Here is a 15,245-nt window from a genome sequence, read left to right as displayed (position 1 = left end):
TGCTTGTCAAGGCTGGTTTGTTGTGCTCCCTCCCCTCCCTAGTCTTTGTAATGTCACCAGAAATATAGAAATTAACCATTCCTGTCCTATAGTAGCATGTAATCTAAGGAACAAAGTTTCCCTAAGGTTTATCACTTCTGAAAACAACACCCAAAGCATTTTTGTCATTGCCATACCTTGGATTAGCTTAGATGAAGTGCCTTCCGTTTCTTTTTCTACTATAGCAGGTGTGGCTAACCAGTTGCTTTTGGTCTACAACTCCCATTGGCCTCAGCCAGCTTGGCCAATCATCAGGGATGATGGGAGTTGTAGTCCAGCATCCGGAGGGCCACAGGTTAATCTCTCCCATGTTATAGAATGAGGATGCCCTGATCGTTTTTCTGGAGCTGCTAATAAAAGGTGACTTAGTGAGACATTTTAAAGGAAAAAAATCAGTAACCCCAATTTATCTTGTTTACGTATAAACAACTTTAATGTTGAAAAAATAAATTTTATATTTTGGATGGGCACCATCTAAAAAAGGTCCCACTTTTATGTAAAATGTATTAGTTAGTTGAAAAATACTAATAAATATTAATTAAACATTAATAAATATATTTTCCCATAGCATTGAAGAGACTTCTTCATTCATTCATTTATTTATTTATTTTCTATTGTATCACATCTCTCCTCTTTCTGATTCTTAGTGCTCGCTGTCCTTCATTTTGGGCTGGGGGCCTCCACTGAGACACTGTCTCAAAGTGTCGTGCTTTTTCTCATGCTTTGCTGTGCTGGAGAGATCCATTGCAATGTCATCAGAATTGTCCATTGAGGTAAATTTGTCAGTGGAGCTTCTTTCCTGCTCTACCTGCTTAATTTTTAATTCCTCTTCAGGGCGTTGAGATTTCCAGTCACTGTTCCCCTTTTCCTCGCTTTCGGGCTTAGTTGTAACATCCATTGATTTTTTATGCATTCCTTTAAAGAAAAGCAAAGACCAGAGAGAATACTGATTAAACCTAACAGTGACTGAGAAAGCTAGTACTCTAGCTTGACTGAAACTCATTGGGGTAAACTCATAGTAGCCCACTGAAATCAGTAGACCTGCAAGATAACCTTGTCCCATATATGCCTACTCAATTGCTTCAATCTGCAGAACTAGTACTGATACAGGTGCCACACAATACTCATTCTGAATTTGTAAGAAATTTACCTTTTAGTGCAGCAGCACCCATATTTCGGAACTCCTTGTCTACTGACATCAGTACATGACTCTACTTTTTTGGGTGTCAGGTTAAAAACATTTTTGCTTAGGCAGGCCTATCCAGACATGTTAAATATTGACATGTGTTTTAATACAGTTTTTAGTTTATCATTGATTTTAATTATTTTTTGAATGTTTTAAATCATTAACTTTTTTTAAAAAAAAACTGATCATTTTATCGTTTTGTTCTTGTTGTACATCACTTTGAGGTTTCATTACAATCAAAGAGTATATAAACCTTGTGAAATAAAAATAAATAATAGTCATCAATGGCTGCATCCATTGCAGTACCACACATGCCATAGCTTGCTCATGTAAAACACATGAGCAGATTTGCCCTCTCCATCCACATGGTTCCATCATTAGCCATGCATACTAAGATAGCATACAACTGGATTCATGGAAGACAGGTCAGTAGCTCTGCTTCTGATATTCATGCATGGCAGGATCTCCATAGGGGATTTCGCAAGCAAGGCAGCTGTTTTCTCCATGCAATGTCCCTGTCGTACAAGGAGGAAGTTTGAAGGACTAGGAAGAAAGCTGTTCTATCAGCTCTGATAAAATTCTTAACCAAAGGTTAATCTGTGGTTAACACAAGAACAAAATGTTGCTTTATGTAATTAAATCTAAATTTCACTCTAGTATTTCATAAAAGTGATGGCAAGTCAGCTAACAATCACTTCCTTATTTCTCAGTTAATGAAGAGAGAAGGGCTTTCAAAAGGACAAGCATTACTGGGGTAGAGAGCAGGTGTATAGGGTGTAAATATAGAATAAATTTGTATATTATAAGAAGTTGTATGTGTGCAAGCATGAGCAAACACATGAGTGCACACCCACCCACCCCAACACAGTGAGATCCTTGTCAGTGACGGTTGGAAGGTAGATTTCACCATCATTGCAGCAATGCTCACAAATGCACTTAGCAACACTATTGGGATGAAGGCTGTGAAGCCTAAGTCTGTTCTCTACCCCAGTAGTGTCTTTCATTTTGAAAGCTCTTCCCGCTTAATTAACTGAGTTTCAGCCCAACCAGCGAATGCAGAGCGCTATATGTTTGCTTACCAAGCAGCCAGGGGGCACAGGAGCCCACAAGCCCACTTTTGGCAGAGTTGATGATTGATTCAGGTAGTGGGATGGAGTGTCTCACCATAGCACCATAGAGACCATATTCTGCCATCACGCTGCTGCGGCCCCAGCACTTCTCACGCTTTCGCCACTTGGCTCTTCGGTTTTGAAACCAAACCTTTTGGATTTACATCAAGAAGTATATATTTAGCAAAAGTATCCATATTTGTGTGGAGGACGGGGGGGGGGGGAGGAGGAGGAGGAAAGGACATCAAATAAAACATGTCAGATCAAGAAAGCATAAGTATGTTCTAAGTAATTTTTGATTTCTCTGTTGGCATAAATAAGATAGAAGACACACACAACCAAATTAACAGTTTCTCAATCGTATTCCTTCACTAAATAAGCAGTAGAAATTCTTTTTCCTTTCATTGTGTTCAGTTCTATTTTTCTAGAAACAGAAGTGCCAGAACCCACCATGAACACCTCCTTTGTTATAATGGCAATGGACATGGTGCCCACCTGAGAGGTGCCAGAACTGAGTTCCAGCTAAAAAAAACCCTGTGTTCCAGGTGAAGGTGATACTACATAAATTAACTGATAAGGTTAACATTTACTCCTTTTGCTATTGTTATTCTATCTTAATACTATTGCCTTACTTGTGAAATACTACCTGGTCTGGGATCGTGTCCCGTCTACATTGTGTATTGTACTAGCACCCCATTGGTGCAAATTTACAGTGGCAGTAGAGTCATAATATTGGAAAGTGAAGGCTAGCTATTGCAACTACTGTAACATCTGTTGTTATTTTTTACTTATTTTAATGGGTCATTCCTGTCCATCTATATACATTTTTATAGAGCTGAATTAGAATCAGATGGCTGGAAGATTATACAGCCTAGCCTCCTGCACTGTTGGACAATTTGCTAGGAAAAAATAATTACTCAGAGCTATTTACCCAGCCACTCCTTAATCCAAAGGTGTCAAATTCAGATGGGCTGGAGTGCCAAATTCCCTATTAGGCAGATACTCAACGGTTTTTTTTTACTGAAAATAAAAGATGCTGTTGGTCTTCAACTTCCTTCAGCCTCAGCCAACATGGTCAATGGTCAGGCATGATAGGAATTGAAGTCCAGGAACATATCCATTCCTACCTGCCCTGAGGGTCTAGTAAGCTCCCATGACTTGTGTTTGATCAGTGCTTTAAATGAATGTGTTGACACTCAATAATAATTATATCTATATCTATTATTTATAGCCCACCCATCTGGCTAGGTTTTCCCAGCCACTCTGGGCAGCTCCCAACAGAATATTAAACAGAATAAAACTTCAAACATTAAAAACTTCCCTAAACGAACTTCCCATTTCCACATGATGATCTCTTTATGGTGGTTTAACAATAACAAACAACATACCTGTATCCTATCCTCAGGGAGCTCTGTTTTCATGGCTAACATTTCTCTGGCATACACATCCGGGTAGTGGGCTTCATTGAAAGCCTTTTCCAGTTCCTCCAGCTGATGGGCAGTAAACACAGTCCTACAGGGACGATAAATTCATAGATGGCCGTGTCACATCCTTCAGAAACAACTTTCTGCTCTAGTAGCAGATGTGTAGGTTGGAATTATATAGTCCAGAGTGAGAAATACCAAGTGAACTTGTTAAACTCCTGTACTATAATTGCTATTTGCCTGGAACTGCAAGTGTGCGTGTTTGCATGTGTGTGAAAGTGTGTGTGATAGAGTACCGGTACATGGCTGATGGACTGCATTCATCCTGTAGGCCTCAGACAATATTTGGTGGTCCCCAGTATTATTGGACATTAGCATGGCTAATGGTCAGGGATGATGGGAATTATATAGTCCAGGAACATCTGGAGGAATGAGAATAGAACATATGAGCTGTATTTTTTGGCATTGCTTTCCATGGGAAAAGTGCCCACAATGTTTTCACTAATATAAAAGCAGCACAGTTATTTGTGACTTTTAATCTTTGATGCTTTAGGCAGGATTGGGAAACTAGTAGCCACCAGCTGTTGCTGGACTCCAGCTCCCATCATCCTTGACCATTGGGTTTGCTGACAGGCTGATTGGAGTTGTTCCAACCTGGTCTGAGACCTTGATGTCTAAATTACCTTGCTCTTGTACAAGGTAATGGGAATGAACAAGAGGGAGCTAGAGTCCACCCCAAGCTCTGTTGCTCAGACAAACAGGCAGATCGCAAACTATAACTTCCAGAATGCTGTACAAAATAAGAAGTGGCATAGAATGGTGTCCATTTGTGTTTCCATCTGCCTAGGAATTTGTCTCCCCCCCCAAAAAAAAAAAATCTAAAATGGAAGAGAAATCCTTTCATTACCAACATGTGATTTAAATTAACTCAGAATCTCCCAACTCAATCAGATTTCATGCTGCCTAGAAGTTTACTGTTGTGCTTTCAAGACTTACAGTGCAACTTTAGATATGCATAGGATTACAACCCCACTTGCCTGGGAGTAAGCCCCCTTGAATTAAATAGGCCTTGCTTCTGAGTAGACATGGTTAGGATGGCCCAGTTAATCTGGGAACACAGGAAGCCACCTTTATACTAAGTCAGACTACTTGTCCATCCAGCCCACTGGCTGGCATTTCAAGGTCTCAGGCTTTCTCCATCACTTGCTGATCCTTTTATCAACTGGAGATGCTGGGGATTGAACCTGGGACATTCCGTGTGGAAAACATGGGTTTTACTACTGAGGCACATGTCTCTGTTGTGCCTTCAGGACTTACTTTGAGCCAGGTTTTCCCCAATATATTGTTTTCACTGCTGAGGCTTAGCACTGAGCATATGAAAAAAATAAAATGTTTCTGACCATGTGCAAAGTGTCTTTCCTTTGCCACTGAGTAACCACAACTAACCATTAGGACTTCCAGGTTAAATGGTGTGACTTCTGTCCTGTCCCAAGCCCCAGAATTCTCTAGCAAAAATTCACATGTCTGATCAAGTGGCAATTTCTTTCTCCAACATCTACAGACCAGATAATTCATTTTAAAAAGTTATACAGTACTGTCCAATACAATACAATACAGAAATGCTAACAGTGAAATCCTATTATATGTGTCTACTCAGAGGTAAGCCCTATTGAGTTCAATGATTCTCACTCCCAGGTGGGTGAATATAAGATTGCAGCTTAAGTGAGATTTTAAAGAGAGAGAATGTAGCGTACTTACAAAGTTTAACTCTGGGATCTAATGCTACAAGCTGTGTCTGGGAAGACTCCAGTTATATCCAGTATTATTTATCTGTCATACCTGTGCCGCCGTTTCTTTCTCTTGATCTGAGAATCAGATGCCTTGAGGTTGTTCTTGTCCCCTGACAAACTGTCTTCATCTAATATTTTGGTTGGGGAGAAAAACAAATATAGATCAAAGGTTTCCCCCCGTATAAACATTGTTCTATTCAACTTATTAATATGCACTGTTTAAAACAGATTTTTTTCCCATAGCAGTTTCCAAATTGTAAAAGAGCAATAAAAATTACTGTGAAGAAAATCAACATTAGTATAAAAATCCAATAAGACAGCTTTCAGAAGTAGAATTTGTTAATAACTCTGCTTTTAAGGCCCATCTAAAAATGGGAGGAGAGGGAGCTCTGCAGACTTCCCCAGGGAGGGCATTTAACAGCTGCAGTGCCAACTAATACTCTACTTAGTACAGCATCTTCAGTGTCAAGAAATAGCTACTCACAAGTATATATTGGCTGTTATCTACCACATATGCCACCTTTCGACCAGCCTGTGTCCAATAGTCCCTGTTGTGGTAAGCACCAAGGAGGGGGGCAGGTAGCTGCCAACCAGGACTACAAATAGGGCTGGCAAGTGGCCAGAGCTGATTGAAACTGCTCTCCTCAGTCATTAGGAATATAGGTCAACTCCAACCATCTCCACTGCCTGGCAAAATAAATGGGAGGGAAGCTGCCACAAACACCAGCTTTTCAGCACCAGCAGAGCAACTAGAGCAGGTGGGCAGAAGGCTAAGGCAGGAATAGAATCGGAGTCAGTCCAGTTCTTCTAGCAAGGGAACAACAGAACAGGGGGCTCCAAAGTAAACTGAGTTCATCCTAGATGGAGCCTTCTCTGAATCACAATAAAAGTTACCAAACAGCCTTTATTTTTCCATTTCAATATTGTATTAATGCATAAGATATACAGAATCAAATATTATATGAGATTGCTTGTTTAAGCAAATTAATTTGAAATTCCTCTGTTCTCCCATAGTTCATAGGACAGTTTTTTTATTCCAATGTATACTGTTTTACAGAACCCTTAAAAAAAAAACTCCAGCTGAGTAAAATTCTGTAAGAACCAACACCTTCAAACAGCCGCTGAAATTTTCAGCTCAATAGTATTTTTAGTGCCCTTTTCCTCCTTCAGTTTTATGCTGACCTCTCAGCTGGCAGCCGTGCTGCCTCTGAGATTACTAAATCAAGCAGGCATTCCTTTAATCTCTTCCCTGGAAAGACAGGGGCTGCCATCACACGTTTACACAGCAGTGAGTGAATCCCATGGCAAACCTGAGGAAGCCCAGCGCCATGGTGTTTGCCACCTGGTTAGAAACCCACCATGGTGGAAGGTTCCAATCAAGTGAGAAAGGCCTACCTTTGATTGCCATTGGCCATGCTGATGTTCAACACTGCTATAACTATAACCACTGAAGAGAAACTCAAGTACGGTTTGGTGTGTGTTGTGTGAAGATGATCTGAGTGAAAACATGCTTGAGCGAAAATGTGCATACTGTATAACTTCCAAGTCCTGGTGTTCACCCACAGAGATAATTACCAAAATCACACACTGGAAAACACCGTGCCACAATATTTGACCCAAGAATAGTGCTGTAAGCAGCAATGCTGTTAGATTCTTCCCGTGGACTCACCTGTCCCAACAAGCTGTTTGCCTAATATTTCCACACCTATATACATCTGCACATCCAAAAGTGATCCCTTATGAACAGAATGTCACATCAGAAATGGTCCTTGGTGAATCTGTGTGAACATTTGCACATGTGAAAATATTTGTACATGTGTGTTCCCACATGCAGAAGCTTGTAATCCAAATGGCCCATCCATATAAGGATTGTTTCAGATCTTTTTGGAGTTCTCTCATCAGCACTTTTATTTGCAGAAATTATTTAATGTCTGCCAACAGTTAATGGTTCTGAAATAGCTGCCTGGTGCTCCAAATCATCTCCTTCCAAATCTTTCCCCCTGCAGATCAGGTCACCAGGATTTCATTTAAAGCATTAGCATATCCATGTAGCTCTGCCTTTGGCTAGAACAGGTGCTAGAGTATTGGTGACAGATATGATAAACTCCATGATCAGACTCCTGCTCAGTCATGAAGCTCACTGGCTGGGTATGGGCTTGCTTTGGGAAGGGCCGTAGTTCTTTGTACTTTGTGCATAAAATGTTTCAGGTTCAATCCTCAGCATCTCCAGGAAGTGCTAACAGCGACTTGTGTCTTAAATTCTGGAGAGCTGCTGCCAGTGAATGTTGACAAAATTGGACTAGACTGACTAATGGTCTGATTCTATGTTTGCAAGTTACTGTTTCTCAAGCAACACACAGTAGGGTGTTATAATGTTGTGAAGTTGTAATGTGGGTTATTGGAAGGACAGGATGCAAACACCTTTTTCATGGACACAGGCAGGTCCTATTTAACAGCTACATGATCTCCAGGATTCAACAGGTGGCACTTTTGCCTGTACAGTGATGTAGTGAGAGTTGAGGAAACCTCATGTTGTGGTGGTTCATATTATACTGCTTTTAAAAGGCACAGGGTATCTGTTAGCAAATATATTAAACTTAAGATTGTTACCAACTTTAGATTTGGGAAACAAATTTGCGTGTTGTGGTGGAAAATGGATTGGTGATAGCCCATTAATGCAAGACCCATGCACTATGGAGACCTAACGGGTTGGTTTGTTCGTTTGTCTATCTATGGCAGTGTTTTTCAACCACTGTTCTGCGGCACACTAGTGTGCCGCGAGATGTTGCCTGGTGTGCCGTGGGAAAAATTGAAAAATTCAAGAGAATTACTTTATATATAGTCAATATAGGCACAGAGTTAAAAATTTTAACATTTTCTAATGGTGGTGTGCCTCGTGATTTTTTTCATGAAACAAGTGTGCCTTTGCCCAAAAAAGGTTGAAAAACACTGATCTATGGCGTGCAGTGCACGCACCTACCAACTGAGGATATTTCACGCATCTGGTAAGTAGACTCCAGCCCGCTGACCCTACCAAAAGATCTCTCGGTCCGTAAGGTGGCACACACAACAACTCTTTCAAAGTGCTCTTGGAACTTCGGAGGTGTCCAAAAGGAACTGATCGGCGCCTGCCAGCCAGACTCTCAGTGGCTCTGTGCCTTCGGAGCGCCCTGCGGAAAGCAGACCTGTTCCGAAGTAGCCACGCTGCTCAAAGGTCGGGCTCCAGTCCTGCCCTGCTTGGTGCGCTTCCCGGGAGAGCCTCCCTCAGGCCGCTCGCTGCTCGATCTAAACCGGCAGCAGCTCTCCTGCTCCCGGCCTGCGCTCCTCCACCCCTCCCGGCCTCTCGCCCCACGGCAGTCGCTCTCCTCGGTTTCCTTCCCTCCGGAGAGGACCTGCCCCAAGCGGGGTCTCGCTTACCGGAGATGTTCTCCTTGTGCTTTTCGGCTCCGGGGCCGTATTGGTGCGGGTGGTGGCTCGGGTGGTGGTGCGAGTGGTGATGGTGCTCCGGGCGCGCTTGCAGGAAGGGCAGGTGCGCCGGCAGGAGGCAATGCGCCCCGGCCGGCTGCTGCGTGGCGAAGCCGCACAGGAAGCCCAAGCCCATGGGCAAGGGACCTCCGCCGCCGGTGCCGCCTCCTGCCAGCCCCGCTGCCCCGCCGCCGCCTTCGCAGCCCGAGCCGGTCACGGAGGAGGTGGCGGGCGGCTGCAGCTCCGCCTCCAAGCCCAGCAGGTCGGTGATGGCGAAGCCCTTGGAGCGCAGGCTGCCGCCCGACGGGCTCCCCAAGCGCGCCTTCTCGGGGCCGCCGCCTCCGCTGGGCGTCAGCGCTTTCCCCTTGGCTTTGCCCTCCGCGATCTCCTCGCGGCCCGTCATGCTGCTGCTGCTGCTGCCTCTGCTCCCCTCTCCTCGGCAGCCGGGCGCCTACACAACAAGCGCGGAGAGACTCTCCGAGGCTTTTTATCCTGCGCGCCCCAAGCCGCCCGGCGCCAATCAGCTCCAGGGAAAGTGTGCGCGGGACGAGGGGGGGGGTCACTCCATGAGAATTAATTGCCACCAATTTCCCCGCGATCCGATCACTCTTTCCCCTGTTGTCCCTCCCCCGTTTCCCTCTCCGCTTTCTGACGTAGGCATTATTTGATCTGGGTAACAGATTTCACTACGAGGTGCGGAAGCCCCATCGGCTTCGGCGTTTGTCCCCCGTCTCCCTGCCCTCAACGCCGTCCACCACCCCCCCCCCGTCGCTGGCACACAAGAAGAGCCTTCAGGGTCTGGCCAGTGGCCCATCTAATCCAGGATCCTGTTCTCATACAGTGGCCACCCAGATCCCTGCGGGAACCTGCAAGCAGGACCTCAGCGCAACAGCACCTTTCTTTCCTGCAGTTTCCAGCAACTGGCATTCAGAAACATGCTGCCACGAATTTGTCTAAATCCTCTTTTGAAGCCACCCAAGTTGGTGGCCATCACTGCCTCTTGAGGAAGAGAGTTCCGTAGTTTAACCACGCCCTGCCTTAAAAAGTATTTTATCTGTCCGAAATCCCCCACCATTCAGCTTCATTGGGTGTCTACGAATTCCAGTGTTATAAGAACTTCTATCATGTCACCTCTTACTCTCCTTTTCTCTAAACCTAGAAGTCCCAAAAGCTGCAACCTTTCCTCATAGAGGAGTAGCTCCACCTCCTGGATCATTTTGGTTGCCCTTTTGTGGATTCTCGAGGCATAGCCCATAGGAAGCTATATCAAGTCGGACAGGTGGTCCATTTAGCTCAGTATTGCCTACACTGACAAGCAGCAGCTCTCCTGCGTTTGAGATGGGGTTCTCTCCTAACTCCACCTACAGATGCAGGGGGTTGCACATGGGACCTTCTACATGCAAAGCAGATGTTTTGCCACAGAGCTACGGTCTTCCCCCCAGGACCACTGGATATTGTCACCCCTTAACCACCTCTTCATTCTGTCATAGTGATATGGCGACAGATAGCAATAAAGAATGCTAAAGACAACCACTAACAAGATAGCAAGGTGTCGGTTCAGAGATACTAACGCAGCATAACTGTAAGTGGGGGGTCTACACTGTAGCATATTTAGCATAACCATTAATTAGGCAGTGAAGGCATCCCAATAATCATCTGCAGCCATTCGGACCTGGAAAATCAAGAACCATCAGATTTATTGGCAATGAACCCTTAGATACCTTTAATTGCCTGTTCTGTCTTAATTCTCCATGTAGTGAGGGAATACTGATGGCACAGGAGGGACAGATAGTTTATTAAAAACGCAGCATGCTTTACAAAACATCCATTAGAAGTAATATATATTGTAAGCCATTACAGCCAGACTGTATCGGCAAAGCTGCCTTACAGAAGTTCAAGCCATTTGTTCATCATTCTAGCCCCATATTCTGTACTCTGACTGGCAGCAGCTCTCGGGCTTTCTCATTACCCACAACTTGAGCCTTTTAGCTGGAAATGCCAGAGATGGAGCCTGAGGCCTTCTGCATGGGAAGCATGTGCTCTGCCACTGAACTATCACATCTTCCAATAGAGGTACCACCGTCTTCTCCCCTAGACAGGGAAAACCCCTTTTCCAATTAAGGCAAGGCTGAGTCCATGGGAGTCTGAAGGAAGAAAGTTAGGCAGGAGTTTATGGTAGACTCATAGAGCAGGGGACTAACAGGCAGGAAAGTTACAACTCTAAGGACTCTTAAGGACGCGGGAGAAAATTAGGAAGCAAAAGCAATCAGAAACAAATCCTTCAGGACCCTGGACAAGTCCCGTGAGCAAGGTTATTTGTTGCATGAATGCCAAAATCCATATTAAGACAATACCTTTAATAGGACAACTAAACTATCACAAAGCAATGTGTAAGCTTTTGTGTTCTCCAGAGTTCTTCATCAGACTAGATGGTAAACAATGGGATGGGGGTAAACAAAGCAACAGAGATGGAGAAAACCATGGAGTCTGCCTCTCTTCATATCAATCCCCCTGCCCCCCAAAATGCAGCCCTCCGAGCCTCTCAGCCTGGGGACTCTCCCTAATGACACCCTTTTTCTCCAGGCTGTACCCCTTACTGGCATGCTTCACACCTTCCATGAGCATGAAATGTGACCTTGAACTCTGGTTGTGCCTCCGATCCCCACCCACCATTGGCATATGGTCCCTGGAAGGTTGCCTAGAAGGAAATGTGGGCCTCAACTTAAAAAAAAAAAGCTCTTCACTGGCACATGTGCTCACAGACACATTGTCCTTTTCACTTAGGATCTTAGACAATATATTGCTGTCTGTTCACTGGTGTTTTGGGTCAGGTTTGGTGTTCCATTAGTTAGCTGCACAAAAAATGGAAATTTGTTTTTCGGGGGGGGGGCAGGAATCACTGTCAGGTGTACAGTGTACAGTGACTCTCAGCTGCTGCTCTCTGCAAGCTGCTTTTGCAATTATACCAAAGGGAAGAGGGGGTTTCTTCTCAGTCCATCTACAAGTGATAGCATGGGCAGCATTGGGGGCAGGTGGAAGTTGTGGGGTGGTACAGAAGAGGAAAGTGTATTTCTGGGGAGGGGGCAACACTTGTCCCACATTTTAGATTTCTGAAAGAGAAATAATGGACCGTATGACATGAATTCTCCCACACCAAATCTCCAGTAAATCCCACTGATCTTTTTAAAGTTAACTTTCAAATAAACATGTCTAAGATTGTAGCCTTATTTTATTTTCCAGTTTATGATTTAAACTTCCCAAAAACATCCAGCACTTCTTGGGGGCAAGCCTCCCCTTACCCCCCTTTCAATGTTCCCTATTCTGCAAATGATAGTCCTAGGATTGCAGCAATTTACTCTGTAAGAATTAATCTGGAATAATTGCTACCCTTTAGCCCCTCACTCAAAATTATTGATACGGAATAGAAACTTCCATTTTACCTGTGAGCAGGAAAGAAGAGAAAAACTGACACACACACCTTCTCACTCACACACACACATTCCTTGTTTTTATTTGTTTTTGCAATTACTGGGAGTGAGGAGGACACATGAGAGCAACTTGCTCCAAATTTGTGTTGTATCAGGGGAGATTCTAGGGTATCTCTCAGGAGTACACTCCATGTTTGAAATTCCACCTTAAAACCTACATTGGTTAGCATGTACAATTGGTTTAAAACTGGCTTTCTCCCCTCCCAGTTTCTATCCTGCATTAGCAGTGATCACAAGAGAAATGTATCCCAACTAAAATGCATTCTTAAGGAAAGGAAGGAAAACTGCAAAATTCCACAGTGTTTCTGGGTGGTTTGTTATTTGGCTGACCAACAAAGCCAGCTTGCCAGCTCCTCAGTGTGTCTTTTGGACACTGGCATCAGCCTTGGCCAAATTCAAGCTGTGATTCCAGGTCAACTTTATTTTTAGCATCCGTCAAATCCACCCGTAAAGCTAAAATCTGCTAGATTTCAGGCTCTCTCTTTTAAATTGAGAGAGTTGTTGTGTTTAACCACAAGCCACGTGTTGCCAAACAAAAACAGAAAAGGGGGAGAGGGGAGACTGCAGTTATTTGTACCTCTGATTCCATTTCTTGCACCTGGATTGCATTTCCCCGCTTCATCTGTTTATGCAAACGATTTACAAACAGCTTACATCAAGTGCTCTAAAGCAGATCACTTTTTGATTTGGTCCTTTTCTGCTAAACATGCAGATTAAACAGGGGTCTTCTGATAAAGATAATTACAAGAGGACTGCGTATTAACTTTACATTATTAAAGAAAGACCCAAATCTCCCCTTGCAAGCTGTTCCTGGGATTAGCAAAACAATAACTTTCATTTAGGGTAATTGTGATGCGAATGGCTTGGGTTTTATGGTTTTGCTTTTGACGATTACTTTTTGATCATTATTATTCTTGGTTTATAAGAAAAGGCTGGAATCTCGTTTTGAATTAGTCAGGTGTGAAGAAAAAGAAAAGAAAAGGAGGAGTTAGTAGTTTCAGACTGACTCATTAATGACAATGCTATTAGGGCTGCTGGTAATTTTGCTAGCAGGCAGCTCTGCTTACCCCAAACCAGGAAAGGGGAAATAGCTGTAGATATTTAAGAAGCAAAATTGGCTGCTCTGTATCCACTTATCAAAGAGTAAGCCCCATTGAACTTACTGGGAGATATATATATAGGATTGCACTGTTTGGAACAGTGGTCTCAAGACAGGTAACACTGTTAAAAGCACACACACACTGATGTATAAAGACATTTTATTACAGCTGTCGTCTAACTACAGAATTTTGTTTTATTAATCTGCCTTTGATTTAAGTTACTGATTATATTTAAATATATCTGCAGATTACCAGCATCTCAATTTTTTTTTCTATCTTAAAGAGATAAATTAAACTATGAAGCTACCTGACCATTTCAAACAATAAATAGCTACCCTTATTTGTTCAAAGGAAAGTAAATCTTTATTACCATATTTAACCTTTTCAATCCCTAGTATATTACACACAAAACAAATCCCAAAATTAACCTGTGTGCTGCACAACATGGTCTGTGGATCAAAATTTGTCCCATTGAACCAATTAAATCTTTAGGTGACTGATCTACTAGTTGGAAAGCAGGGAACAAAAAACTAAAGTTAAGGATTACATTAAAAGTTGAATGCATTTTGAAACAGTAGTTAGAACATCCTAATGAAAATATTAGCATGTTAAAAGTTGTTCTTAATTTAAGTAAATAAAGTGGGGGGTTCTCTTTTTTAAAGATGTGGAAGGTTGAAAGGATATGCTCAGGAATTTTAGTTCATATTAATGGTACTGAGTTTAGTGTACCTATAAGAGATTAATTTGTGTATTATAATTGAAAGTTGAAATCCTATGCACACTGATTTGGGAAAAAGCTCCTTTGGTTACAGTGGGTAACCATGGAGAACCTTGAGACAGATAGTGCCTTACTAAATACTAAACATTTCTGGAAACATGAATTCTATTCCTTGCAATGGCTGGGAAACTAGTTCTTTAACATTTGGGTGGCGATTCTAGCTTAATGTTTCTGCTTATCACTGTAACGTTACCCACCCTTCAAAAATAAAGGCAGGATATATAACAATGACTCTTGGCAAACTTGTAAATTGTTCCTCTTGCTGGATTTATATATATATATATAAATAAGGCACTCCATTAACCATTGTGACAATGAAAACTTATTGGGGGGATAAAGCCCTTCACGGGCTTTTAGGTTGTCAATTAAGAGCATTTCTTCCCTGCCGATCAGTTTAAAAAGATGTCACTGGACAGTTAACCCCAGTTGAAAGTATTATTGTTGACTCTTCAGAGCATATAAAGGAGCTGGTTTCACTGCTGTATAACATTTTGTTAAGGGCCACTTTTAATTTAAACCAGAATCATAGGCCTTGGTGGGAAGAAGACAGGGGCATCCTACAGAACTCTCACTGAAAATAGAACATGGCTGATATTAAATGTCACGATCTTTCTCTTTTATGCACCAGAACGCCATCCCATTATACTGGAGGGAGTGCCAGGAAAACAAGACTTTTTTTTTTTGAAACGTGGTGGAATTGTCCCAAAATAATAATAATAATAATAATAATAATAATAATAATAATAATAATTATTTTATTTATTTATAGCCCACCCATCTGGCTGGATTTTGCAGGGGTTTGGGGAGAAGGTATTTGAGGAAATCTCATTGAGAACATAAATCCTCACTCAGCTGCTTAGATCTGT

The 15,245-nt window shown here is 42.7% G+C and overlaps 1 protein-coding gene across 2 annotated transcripts; it reads right to left on the bottom strand.

Annotated features, from left to right (window-relative positions):
- Nucleotides 1-632: 632 nt before the first annotated feature.
- On the bottom strand, nucleotides 633-9,428 carry VSX1 (visual system homeobox 1). 2 transcript variants are annotated; one of them, XM_033145050.1, is made up of 5 exons: nucleotides 8,966-9,428; nucleotides 5,598-5,676; nucleotides 3,723-3,846; nucleotides 2,305-2,485; nucleotides 633-954 (listed from the first exon to the last, which is right to left on the bottom strand). In XM_033145050.1, exons 1-5 carry the CDS (start codon nucleotides 9,414-9,416, stop codon nucleotides 683-685), a joined length of 1,107 nt encoding a protein of 368 aa, XP_033000941.1. In that variant the 5' UTR covers nucleotides 9,417-9,428; the 3' UTR covers nucleotides 633-682. The 2 variants fall into 2 exon arrangements, with proteins under 2 accessions (XP_033000941.1, XP_033000942.1); XM_033145051.1 differs by lacking the exon at nucleotides 633-954 and adding an exon at nucleotides 1,447-1,740.
- Nucleotides 9,429-15,245: the final 5,817 nt, after the last annotated feature.

Source organism: Lacerta agilis, chromosome 3, assembly GCF_009819535.1.
Source record: "Lacerta agilis isolate rLacAgi1 chromosome 3, rLacAgi1.pri, whole genome shotgun sequence".
Classification (NCBI taxonomy): domain Eukaryota; kingdom Metazoa; phylum Chordata; class Lepidosauria; order Squamata; family Lacertidae; genus Lacerta; species Lacerta agilis.
This window is presented reverse-complemented; position numbering and strand designations above follow the sequence as displayed.